This window comes from Ptiloglossa arizonensis, chromosome 12 (genome assembly GCF_051014685.1).
Source record: "Ptiloglossa arizonensis isolate GNS036 chromosome 12, iyPtiAriz1_principal, whole genome shotgun sequence".
Taxonomy (NCBI): Eukaryota; Metazoa; Arthropoda; class Insecta; order Hymenoptera; family Colletidae; genus Ptiloglossa; species Ptiloglossa arizonensis.
In genome coordinates this window covers 13,199,191-13,212,181 of record NC_135059.1, presented here as the reverse complement: position 1 = coordinate 13,212,181, position 12,991 = coordinate 13,199,191, and the positions used below count along the sequence as shown (strand labels likewise).

At 34.5% G+C, this 12,991-nt stretch overlaps 1 protein-coding gene across 2 annotated transcripts; it reads left to right on the top strand.

Moving 5' to 3' along the window:
• The first annotated feature begins 5,526 nt into the window (after positions 1–5,526).
• LOC143153138 (uncharacterized) lies at positions 5,527–12,970 on the top strand. Of its 2 annotated transcripts, none has more exons than XM_076324013.1 (15): positions 5,527–5,799; positions 5,893–6,014; positions 6,362–6,516; positions 6,613–6,724; positions 6,807–6,989; positions 7,068–7,233; positions 7,315–8,126; positions 8,195–8,556; positions 8,649–8,782; positions 10,540–10,685; positions 10,845–11,081; positions 11,155–11,480; positions 11,565–11,885; positions 11,951–12,082; positions 12,170–12,970. In XM_076324013.1, the coding sequence occupies exons 2-14, from the start codon at positions 5,939–5,941 to the stop codon at positions 12,038–12,040; spliced, it is 3,120 nt and encodes a 1,039-aa protein (XP_076180128.1). In that variant the 5' UTR covers positions 5,527–5,799; positions 5,893–5,938; the 3' UTR covers positions 12,041–12,082; positions 12,170–12,970. The 2 variants fall into 2 exon arrangements, with proteins under 2 accessions (XP_076180128.1, XP_076180129.1); XM_076324014.1 differs by having other exon boundaries at positions 10,848–11,081; positions 12,170–12,969.
• The last annotated feature ends 21 nt before the right edge of the window (positions 12,971–12,991 follow it).

The following is a 12,991-nucleotide window of genomic DNA, read 5'->3' as shown; positions in this document are numbered from 1 at the left end:
TTACACAAATCGGTAATTGATAAGTTTCTACGGACGTGTACATATAAATCAGTGCTTAGACCGTTTATATCCCTACGCATAATATCAATATCGACCATTGTCACACGAAGAAAAGATCACAGAGAAGTATAGAGGAAGCTTACGATTATTCAGGGAGGAGCCTGTGAAAAACTCTCTATTAGTGGAAACAGTGTGAGTGAGTAGACGCAAATCACTTGTTGTACCATACACGATAACCGGTGGGATCTGTTGCGCGTCAATTGTTATCGATTGCACCTTCAATTGAACTTAATAACATCGATAACATTCAGTGACATTCGTTGGTGAAACTTAGAGGTGGAGATTCATCGGTGATGAAGCATTGAACGGTTTCACGGTCCTAGATTTAATTCTCGTTCGTCGAATCGATCAACGTGAACGCGTAAATGATAGAAAAAAAGAAATATGAAGAAAAGAAATTAAAACAATTCGACGCGCGACCGATGCCCCCGATGAAACTTTTACTTATACATTAAGAGTGAGAACAAATGTGTACCGAATGAGACACTGAAAAAAATCGCGCGCGCGCGTGCGTGCGTGCGTGCGTGCGTGCGTGTGTGTGTGTGTGTGTGTGTGCGTGTGTGTGTGCGCGCGTGCGTGTGTGCGCGCGCGCGTGTGTGTGTGTGTGTGTGTGTGTGTGTGTGTGTGTGTGTGTGTGTGTGTGTGTGTGCGTGTGTGCGTGCGTGTGTGTGTGTTAGAAGAAAACGGAGGGAAAGACAATGCGAAGAAGCCAGGCGATTAAATCGCCGAGAGAATTGAAAATTCTAAGTCTATAAATATATTTACAGAATTGAGTGCATCGTGTCGCATGAGAGAATGGTAGAGAGTAATAAAGAAACGAGAGGAGACGAAACGACCGTATGGTAAACGAAAGACACGTAGATGGAGAGAATGTGGGTGTCAGAGGTGCAGAAAACGAGACGCTAAACGGTATAAATAAAATAACGAGTTAACGAGAAACTGAAAGGTATAAATATTAGTTTTAGAGAGAACTTGAAAGGGAAGGAGGCAAATCGAAAGGGAACGAAGATAGATGGGACATTAATGCGAGCAAACGTCGAATGAGTGTATGTTTTATCAGTATTTGCGCGACAAAGAGAAGTCGCGACCTTAGGGTGAAGCACTTAATGAAAATATCAATCGATTCGTACTCGTATTGACGAGGATCGATCGGATCCTACGATCGAAGCTTCTAAACGATTCAAAGGATGAATGTAAACGCGCGGAACACAGCTAAAAGAGCGAGCTATATATGAATGTATATTTATATATGCATACATAAAAGGAATACATATATACGTATATAAATATACACGACAAGAAGAAAAAATATATATATATATATATAAATTATACATATAAAAGTGAAGGAGAAGAAAAAACAACTATCGTTGATCGCTATATCAAGCAAGTAGATATATATATATTATATTGAAGAATATATATATATAGTAGCGTGTCGATATAATTATTACAATTTATAAGCGCGCGTCGCGGAACGCTGATACTAGATTCGAGACGCCCACTGACCGCTTATGCGAACCAGAAAATCAACTATATAAATCATCGACGAGAATGCGAGAGCGGGGGAATAAAGTATTCGGGGAATCGAAACGAACGAAATTGTGTGTTTCGTGTGCGAGATTGTCAATTGTAAATGCGTTCGGCTTTAACGGTGTTGCCTAGGGATTTTTTCTGATCTGTTCCAACGCTCGATTGCAATCCTGTTTTCGCTCTTCTTTACGGTACGCTGGATCATCGAATCGAAAGAGATTAGCTACTTATTATTTTTCAACGTCCCGTGTCCCAAATCGATAGTGTCGCCATCTACGGGAAAATATTACCAGGAAACCTTACGAGAACTCACGAGCTCGAATTTATCTTCCATTCGACCGTAAACTTGTCCTGTATGTATTCGAGAACTTTGATGATCAAATTCCCTCAACGATTATTTTTAATAACGATTGTCGAATAGTTTTCGTACGATGGATAGAAGATTATCCGTTAGCAATCTCCAAAGCTGAACGCACCCAGAGAAAGTGTAAAAGTACAGTACACGGATCCAAGCAGATCTTAAACACCAAGAGTTAAACAAAATTTCCTGCAATACAACGGTTAGATCAATTATGGGGGATTTCTCTTTGTAGTTAATGACTAAAAAAAAAATATTCGTGTTCTTTGTTGTTTCGCGTGTTACGCGTATTCGTTTGTCCGAGTCGCTTTCAGGTCCGTATCGTAACAAACGTTCTCGCGATAAATAGGAATAAAGTGAAAGAGAAAGAGAGTCTGTTTTGTCGTATTGCGTTTTCAGGAATCCCATGCGTGAGAGTGTTTTACGCCTACGGCAAGCACGACGGGTGAAGCATTTCCGCTTTCGAGGACTGACTTTTTTATGTCGTTCTAAATAATAATTATAATAATAACGGTAATGGTAACAATAATAATATTAATAATAATATTGATAACGATAATATAAAAAAAAAATAATAACGATTATGATGCGCGTTCGAATTGCTAATAATAATAATAATAATAATAATAATAATAATAATAATAATAATAATAATAATAGTAATAATAATAATAATAATAATAATAATAAATAATAATAATAATACGTATACTTCAAGGCACTTGTTCCCCCGGCGTGTTTGTCGTGTGTCTTGTTTTCCATTGTTTGAGAAAGAGAATTTATTGCGTCACGGTGTTATCGGTCTCGATGACGATTGATGTTTATCGATGATTGAAAATGATTTTAAGTAGTCCGATTACCAGTAGTCGAACGAGAAAGTACCGAGAGAACCCTTGCACTCGAACACCCAATTACAACGATAATTCCGATTTTCGTTTATACTTTACGGTGCGAGCGAGTGTACAGAGTCACCTAAGTGTAAAATGGAAATCTAGGGATTCCTCGAGTTAGTAAACGTTACGAACGAATAACAGTCGGGCACGAATATAACGACATTGATGAAATGTGGTTCGAGTGAGAAGGGTTAATTAGTTACTAATTAGTCGGAGATCAGTTAATTTAAAGGCCGTGCTTTATTTTTTGTTTAATTTGAAAGTGCGCGGGCTGTCAATGCACGTGATCGATAATTAGAATTTCAATAAAGGACACGTAAACTAAAGATTTTCGAATCGACTAGAGATTTCAAATACTCGAACATATATACCGTGCATTCCGTTATTTTACACCATCGTCGAAAGTCGAAGGATTCATGATAATATATAGTATTCGATCGTACATTGACTGCCAACGCGTTAAGGATGACGCTTGATAGCGAATCAATAAATCTCGAGTATGTAAGAAATCGTAAAAGTAGGGTTCTAACGTTACCGATTTTGGTAACGATTTAGTCGGTGTTAAGTCCACGCTAATCCAAGAGAAAGTTCGACGATTCTAGCGATCGTCGATCGATTATAAATCAACAGTAGACATAGTAGAGCGTGACAATTTCAAAGAGATAGTACTACCGTTGTTCCGTTGATTGTTTTTATAGATTTTATTGTGCCGTGACCGCATCGCGTGTTCTTGCTAAACGTTCGTTTACTTGCTGAAAGGTAACAATAAACAATTGACTTACTTACAAACAATCCTGCAGAGCTTGTTAAATGTTCGTATTACCCGATTTGATCGTTTCGAGTTCTTGATTTTATTGGTTCCATCGATCGACGATAATTTATTAAAAAAAAAGATAAATAATTAATTGTTCGTAGGAAATTATGAATATCAAAATCCTATACCAAGTCTGGGATTTTTAAGAAATTACCAAAAACGTATTCAGAGATTGAGTAATAGCAAGTCAAACGTCTAATCTCGACTAGCTTACAAATAGTGATTAGAATTTCATACGTTAAAAACATGTTGCTGCAGAATATTATTTTCGACGTTAAAAGAAATATGTTCCAAGTGTTGCCAATCACCCGAACTTTAAATCTTACTAAAATCCCCGTCTTTGTTTTATTCAAAATCTCAATTCATTAATATTTAAAAACTCTGGCATATATGTCCATGAAAGATAATTCAAAAGATTCAGTATCCTGCTAATTTATAAGAAATCTTTCTTTTTTGAACTACGAAAGCACAATGGGAAATTCAGTCAATTAGATAATCTTCTTAAACAATTTCTTTGGGCGTATGAATAACGATTCAGCCATTCCTCGGTCCAATTTAACTTGAAACCATTAATGTTCGATGCCTGAACAAAATTAAAAATTTGATGCTTATTATTTCATTACTTAATATCGAACGAAGTAACAATATAATAAGAATCAAAGTATCATGTTTGTATGGAAGTTATGTATTACACAACTATCTGTGTGTTAAATCAGGTTCAATAACCGGAAGAAATAAATTCCCTAGATGATGATCGATCGGTATTGTGCTTCCCGTGCTTATCGACCGATCGGTAATCATGAAATCTCGTGAAAATTTGAACGATCGTGAGATCCCACGGGACGCGGCCACTCCTAACCAGGACTATTTTTCTAAGTTGCAAAGTGTAATAAATTAACAAAGATGTTGCATTATCGTTACATAGAGTATATTATAATATATTGATATTTTAACTAGCCTAGTAAGTATGAGACAATGTTATGAGCATAATAAACGAGCTGCATATGTAGATACCGTAGTTGCGATCGTCACTATTGACTATCGTGTCGGTTCGCACTTGCGGTCGGTGTGCGCACGCACGCACGCCGTGACACGCCATTAGTTGAATGCTAATTAATCGAATCGATGACGGTGAAAGGAGGGAGGAGCGAGGAATTATTGGAAATGGGATGAGAGAATTTTTTGGATAGAAAGGCGCCATTGTGAGTTCCAGCGTCGATCGATTCACGATCAAGAATATACAAGGGGCAGAGATTGATCTAGGGTGAAAAAAGATTCCTAGGCAAGATGATATCGAGGTTGGAACGGTATGTATGAGCGTGTGCTTGTAAAGACGTGTGTATGGAATGTGCGAGCGAAAAAACGTTCGCCGGTGTCGTTCCACGACCGAAAAACAGAAAGAATTAAAATATGAATCGTTCTGTCAGTCACCTCACCTATATTATACAATGTCATTATACTATGCTGCCATATGATATAAATATATGTCTACGGTAAGGAGTATATTATTAAAACATTATAAATAAATATGTTATAAGTAGTTGCCTTGTAAGCGTGTTTCTTAAACCGAAAATGTTCCTTTATATCTACTTTTTGGGCTTCAATACAAACTTCTTAAAACTTTTAATTTACTATTTAGTCGTAAAATGATCTAATGTAGGTATTTCGAATTTTTTAATTAAAAAATTATTAAGTCTTTTATTCTAAGACAGTGGACAGTTTAAAGTGATTCAATATGAAATGAGTTTCAAATTTCGCGCTATGAGTCGAAGTAATTTAAATTCTCGAATGTTTCGTCAGGTGGCGCCAATTGACCAAAATGTCGTGAGGTTCATCATTAATAAAAAGTATTCAGTGACCGGTGTACATACGCTGTAGGAGGCAATATGACTTTTTGCCGAAATTGTGCATAACCTCAATTTTTTATGTCTACAATTTTTTAAAGTTTTTTAGGGAAGACGACAAAATTATAATATTATATTTTTATACACTTCACTGTCTTTATCGAATGATTCTCATCTATTTAGGTTTTAATTATATCTTCAATGTTGAAACTGATCGAGCTTACAGATCTATAATATTTTGAGGTTATGAACGGGTTTCGTACATTACTTATACGAAAATATATTTTCGCGTTAAGTGTACGTATGAAGCTATACAAATTTACTTTGTTGCATCGAACAATCTGATTCAACTACAGTATCAAAATTATTGTTTCATTTATTTTTTTTTAGATATATCTATTTTGTGTAGCATACACAATTTAACTTATGTTTTATTATGAAGCGACGTCAAAGAAGACCTGTCTTAGAAATTAATCAGGCACAAGCTGGGTCTCATGGGGAACATGTACAGAGTAAAGATATATATTTTTGTACAAATATTTGTATTAATATATAAGAGATGTTTTAGATGCATTGTAATATTTGTGAGTAGTATATATATGAAATTTGTTTCTAGAGACGCATGTAACTACAAATTTTTTTATTGTTACCTTTTTAGTATTATTCTGACCATTATATATAAAAATAACAATAATTTTATTATATACATTACAAATATTTTATACAAAAAAATAATAAAATATTATAATTTTGCTATTATAAAGATGATCACAGAAAAGAATAAAAGTTTCATTTGTACATGTAAGACTTTGCACTATTCTCTGAAACACAACCATATTGATTTTTTAATGGTTTTTAGATAAACGCAAACAAGTAAGTAATGATTACTCTGGACAAAATGTACCTGCAAATCCCTTGGCAAATTTACTTTGCCACTACAATTCAGATAGCGATAACGAAGATGCTAAAAAAGATGTTTGTAAGTTGGACGATCAAGTAAATAATTTCCTTAAGGCAAGTAAATTTTTTGTATACATTTCTGTATACTTAAAAATTGTTTTATAGATAAACCACTTTATGTGTAATACATTGTACATATATAATTTGCAGGAAATTCAACTTATTGCACCCAAACAATCACATCCAAATGATTCTAGTAATTCTGTCCTAACTACAAATACCAATGCACATTCTGTGCATCATATAAATCAACAAGCACTCAGTAAGACTGTTATAATGAGTTCTATATTATTAGAAACTGGTCTACAATATTAAGAACTTTTATCTATACATATTTTTTATAGTGTGGCGAGAATGTTTAGACGAGTCCTCAGGTTATCCTTACTATTGGCACATTGAAACCAATGAGGTAACATGGGAGATGCCAGAGGAACTACGGTATTTAAAAAACAATGTTAAAACAAATTCTGTTGTGAAATCACTTTCGATGCAAGAATCGCACTGGGTTGATTTCTCGTCTGTTGCATGTAATTATATTTCTAAGAGTTATTTGTTTTTTTCTCATCAAGTCGAGTTCTCTACCAAATTATAGATCATTTTTTCAGATCAGCAATCTCATGAGAATATACCTGAAGGTATGATACCAAGAGAAGTAGTGGTTCGAAATCGTAATAGATATATTTGCAATGAAACTGTTCAAAAACGAGAGCATCAAGCCGATCAAGATACAGCAAATACATCCGATACAATGGATAATGAGTCCGATGATGGGTATATTGTTAAAAAGATTAATGTTTCTTTCAGTAATGCAATGTTATCATTCTTGATGAACATAAAAATTTATCTTTGTAGAAAAATAGAAATGATAACATCTTATGGGAGTGATGAAAGTGATTCAGATATCGTAGATGAGAATCATTTGAAAAATGAAGTTCACTCCATGTCTGTGGCTGAATCGATAAATACAAATTCAATGACAAAATCAAGAAGCATTGAATTATTTTCTCCATCAACGCCTGTAACACAACCACAGCTACCAGCAACTTCTCAAAATCCAGACAAAGACTATGATAACAAAGACTCCATAAAAGATACGAAGACAGAAATATTGTTAGATTCTAAATTGACTGAAGAAAAAGAGGCAAAGTACTTAAAAAGTCAAGTAATATTGGAAGAGTCTGATGAATGCAACGCTAACAATGATAATCAAACAACGAAGGATACTAAAACAACCGGAACAAAAAATAGCGGTAACAAACATAATCTTAATTCCGATTTGGATTTCCGCATTTCCTTGGTGCCTGGTTATGACGAGGATTCTGACGTTGAGGAAGAATCTGAAATTAAACAGGAGAGGAAGGCTTTATTTCCGATTCCTCAAACTGATATCACTACAGAATGTGTGTCCCTGTTGCGCAGAACTAACCAGAACAAGTACACTATTCTTGATGATAGTCAAGTGATAGACAATAATGATAACGATATTAATATTGAAATAAAGAATATCGAGGAACAAGACAATGAAGGTGTTTCAGAAGGAGCAGAATGTGGAGAAGAACTAGGCACAAAACAGGAAGGTGAAGGACAAAAATTGAACAAGTTTCTCGACAATTTACACGGACGCAACAAATATTTTCAACGAAAAAAAAGAATTGCATTTGACGGTAAGAATGCTGATACTTCTTGTTAATCTCTGCCATCTGAATTATATTGAAATGAGCGCTTTTTTCAGTTCCCTCTACAAAAACTAAAATAAATGATGAAGGAGAGGCAACCAAATTGGAAGTTGAGGTACAACAGGAGGAAATAAATTCGCTTGACAATGCTGAACGTGATGATGAATTACGTGTTGATTGTCAAGAAGAACAGAATAATATTATACAAGAAGATACAACGGAAAACATTACAAATTTTAAGGAGGACTCAAGTAATATCGAAGAAAAAGTAAACACGCCTTCTGAAACACCTGGCGATTTGAAGGAAGAGGAAGGAGAAGTGAATTTGCTGTCGCAGATTATACTTGAAAAATTGAAGTTTCTGTCTGAGGGAAAACCAAGTGTGTCCCCTGTTCAAATGATGTCAATACAGTTACAGGTAAATAATGTCCTCGTCTTATTTCGATACATTAAAAAATTACCACATTTAGGAGATTTAATGATTTAGCAATACTACTTATTGTGTTTCAGACATTGTTTGTCGCATGGGAAGGAGGTTGCTTAGAAAAGAGTTACTTGCGTAGATGGTTGACTGACACCAGTCATGAACTGGAACGCTTGGAACAAGATGCAGCACCACCAGGATGGCTTTGTCAGTGGGATAGGTATAGTATACCATCTAAAATTTGTGTATTATTTCATATAAATAAACATGAATCGTTCCATACAAAACATCGTGGTATGTTATACACATCACTATTCTACGAGTCTTCAATCATGTAATCTTTGCACATACCATTACAGCCAGAAGCTTGAAGGTGTTAATAAGTGTTAATCCAGGGCTTTTTGTTTTGAATTAATTTTTTTGGAGCTGTATTTCAATCTTCTAGTACAAACAGTAATTGTCTAATTCTTTTATTTCTTTAATATTAGAACTCTATTGAAAATCTTCATACCTTTTCTAGTACAAGAAATAACTTTCTCCATTTCACATTATTTTACATTTTTAAAATATATAAAACCAGTTGAATACCTTATTGGATTTTACTAATTCCAAGGACTTAATCAATTTGATTTTATCACTTTCAGAGTAAAAGATTGTAAAAGTCTTTATAAAATCTATAGATTTACCTTTATTGAAATACAGATTTTGTTTATACACAAATATATATACAAAAAGTACCGCGTTGTTTTTCTCAAACAACTTAATCACTGTAGTAATAAAGATAGGTCTGTGTTCAGAGTGAATCCTTCAGAGTGAATCCAGATAATATGTGTACTGCACATGTAAAAGTATGAATAAAGAACTTATGGAAAATTCTATGAACATTATAGACACCATCTCATGATTCAAAGTAGGAAGCCTATGCAGCTATTAGTGTATACTCCTAAGTAAATTGAGAATCAAAGCAAAACTTAAAGGTAAAGGAACCTGAAAACTTATTTCAGTATTCTACCTGAAGGAACAAAAACTGTAACAGACAATATGAATGGAAGACATACTAGAACTGCTGCTCAGTTAAAAGTAAAAATATAAATCCATAGATAGACATTCAATTTGAAGAATGTTGAGAATGGAACTTGAATCATAAAAGTGTTTAATACACTACTTAATAACTCGAAGAGACACCTGAAAATTAAAAAGAAGATTATACAAACAAAATTTGATCGATGGAAATGCCAAGTATCAAAAGAAACCTAAACAATTAACTCAAGTTGTATTTGGATGAAGCTACATGGTGGAAGCTGGACTTCAAAGATGCTGCTTAATTTGAAAAAATTCACTAATTCATCGGAATAAGTTTTGTGTATAGTAACAATTGTTTGAAGAACCATGACACATGTTACACGCGCTTTTTTTATGTAAATATTTCGCAAATTCATACCTCAGCATTTCATTTTGTAAATTACTTTTTATGTATCTATTTTCATTGTCTTATATGCAATTCTTGTTAAATGCATTCACAAAAAATTGTAACTCTAACACGTGTAAAGAAAAAAATATGTGACAATTCAAGCCCTTCTATTTCCTAAGCGAGTGCTCGTCGTGTCTTAAAAAGAAAAAATGAAAAGGGATTATCCCTAGAATATTCATAACCAATTCACTTAATTTCGTTAGCGTAACGCAGACGTTGTCGACGTAAACTCGATGTTCGTGTTGCGGAAGAGAGCGCCTTCTATGTAACCGCTAAGTAACACTTAATCCTTTTGTAATAAAAGGGCCTCCCTGAGTTAATGGCACACCGAGTCGCAGGTAGGAGTATTAATTGATTGTTTTCTAGCTAATAAGTCGCTTCAGAACTCGGGAGGACGTTCTTTTCAAGGAGGAACGTCCCTCGAAAGTTTGTCTGTCAATGTAAACATGCAAGTAAGTCCATCATCCTCCTCTTTGTGCTACATTCTTCGGTGGGATTTTTTCCAGGTCGCATAAGCGATATTATTACCAGAACACTACCACTGGAATAACGCAATGGACCTATCCGGACACTGGCATCGCCGGTGGCGCAGAAGAAATGGAAATTTGCTCAACACCTCCGCCAATGGACCAGGAAGAAATGATTATTCCTGGTATGATGTAATGAAAAGTTTACAAAAGCATTGAAAATATTGAATGCTGCTTTGAGACTTCCATAGCTAGTGTTTCTGTTATTAGTTGAAACAACTTAACAGTTTGTAAAACTCTTTTATAAACAAAAACAATTTCTATATCGTGTTTTTTCTTCATAGCAGCAGAAGAAGAAGGACTGAAATCAAAACCAAAGAAACCACAAGAAAGCAGTGAGACAATCGAAGATGTGATAATTCCACGGAATACTGATGTCGAAGCTCCACCTCCGCCACAAATTTCAAACCCAAGCCCACCTCCACCCCCAAGAATATATGCAAATGATTTGAAAAAGGATAAAAGAAAACGGGATAAAAATAATGATATGTTGGATGGCAAAAAGCAACGACTGGGAGAAGGTAAATATTTTATTAAATGAGTTATCGATTTTAGTAAGATTATATATTCAAGTCAGTTCATTTTCTTTTGTAGAGGGAACAGTAATTGGAGAGGTGAACCAACTGGAAAATCCTTCCATATCTACTCATTCTTCAGCATCATTGTCACCTCAAACCTCTAGCCTTGCAAATGTAACCAATGTAGAACCTCTACCACCAGGTGTAGATTTAACTGAGGCGCCTTATGAATTACCTGCAACTGCTTTGAAAAGAATTATATACAGTACTGTGCAACCACAGGGTGGCACACTTTACGAGGCAACTGCAAGGGATCCAACAGTTTCTATTTTAAGTCATCCAGCAGCTATAGTTCAAGAACATTATCTTCAGTATCCAGCTTACCATCAACACTTGCATTCTGTAAGTTTTTAAGGGGAATAGTTTTATTAATTTTATATGTAATTTCTATTAAATATTATTAAGCATTTTGCATTGGTCGAACAGCCAGCGGCCTTAGTACTTCCACACAAGCATGGTGTACAACCAGCGATTCAACTGATACCGGATTATACGCCTATATATACGAATCACAAGGTGATAGAGAAACCACCTGTTAAAACGGCTAAGGAGTCTCTGGTATCCGCTCTCGATTCGTTTTACAGTGACATAGCTCGCATAGAAAACAGTGGGACCGAAAAAGCCGCTCAGAGACAAGATACCTTGGCAACGGAACTATCGTCTTTACCGACAGAAGAAACAAACGTAGACGTGGAACAAGAACTTCCTCCTATTGAGACTACAACGAAGGAAAAGAAGAGAAAAAAGGTAAAACTCTAAATTAGAAAGGGACAGAAAAAAGAATTGGAGATTATCTTGTACTATATTTTCAGACGAGAGTTGGTATCAGTAAGAAACATAAAGAGGTATCTAGTATGGTAGCCAAATGGCAAAAGGTACAACAGAATTTTGAAAACACGTAGAATAAAAGTAGAAATGAGAAAATAGTAATCAATGAGGAACAGGTAACTGAAGATATTTAATCTTCTTAAATAAATGAATTCTAATGTTTGTAGTCAAAGAAGAATAAGTTTAAAAATTTTATTTTCCAGGTGCAAATTTCTAACATTTGTAGTGCATTGTACTTCCACCAGTATAATGTTCCTGTACCTGCAGTTACATTGATACGATTCTGCGTTCCCTTTTTCTATTTTAAAAATCCCACGAATCCAATTATATAAATAATAGAAAGTTCAAGACGTTTGTTGTAGAAACATTTTATGCGTTATTCGCGCGCACAAAACATGAGCTATAGAAAATTAACGTTATTGCGATTTACAAGCATTTAATTATTGTTTGAATTATTTTCTCATGTATTTTAATGTAAAAAACATAATATTATGTTTTACATTAATATGTACTAATTAATATGTTCCCATTGTTTGATATCAGTGCGACGAATTATAGTTTAGATACTACCCATGATATTTATTGTTTCGTCGAGTACATGGATTTGACAAATACGTTTGACATTGTAAATATCGTGTCTCACTTTTACAAACGGGTAGCCGCTGTTTAGAAAATAGATTGAAAACAAAAACTTTTAAATTAATCGCCTATTTTCCCAACGACGAAATGTGTAGTTAGTATTTCGATTATCATGCGTCATTGCGCAATCTCTTTTCTAACAGCGATATATGAGATTGAACAAATATTATTCACATGCGAGACAGTATAGAATAAATAATTAACCAGAGAGATCATATTTAGATACTTCCGTGGGTATTTGAATATTTTTTAAGAAACAACACAAGAGCCGATATCATTATGGAAATTTCTTTGTAAGATTGTATGCGTTACAAACTTCATCTTTTGTAACGATATGTAAATATATGATGAAGAAAATATATATGAAATGTAGTTTAATTATCATA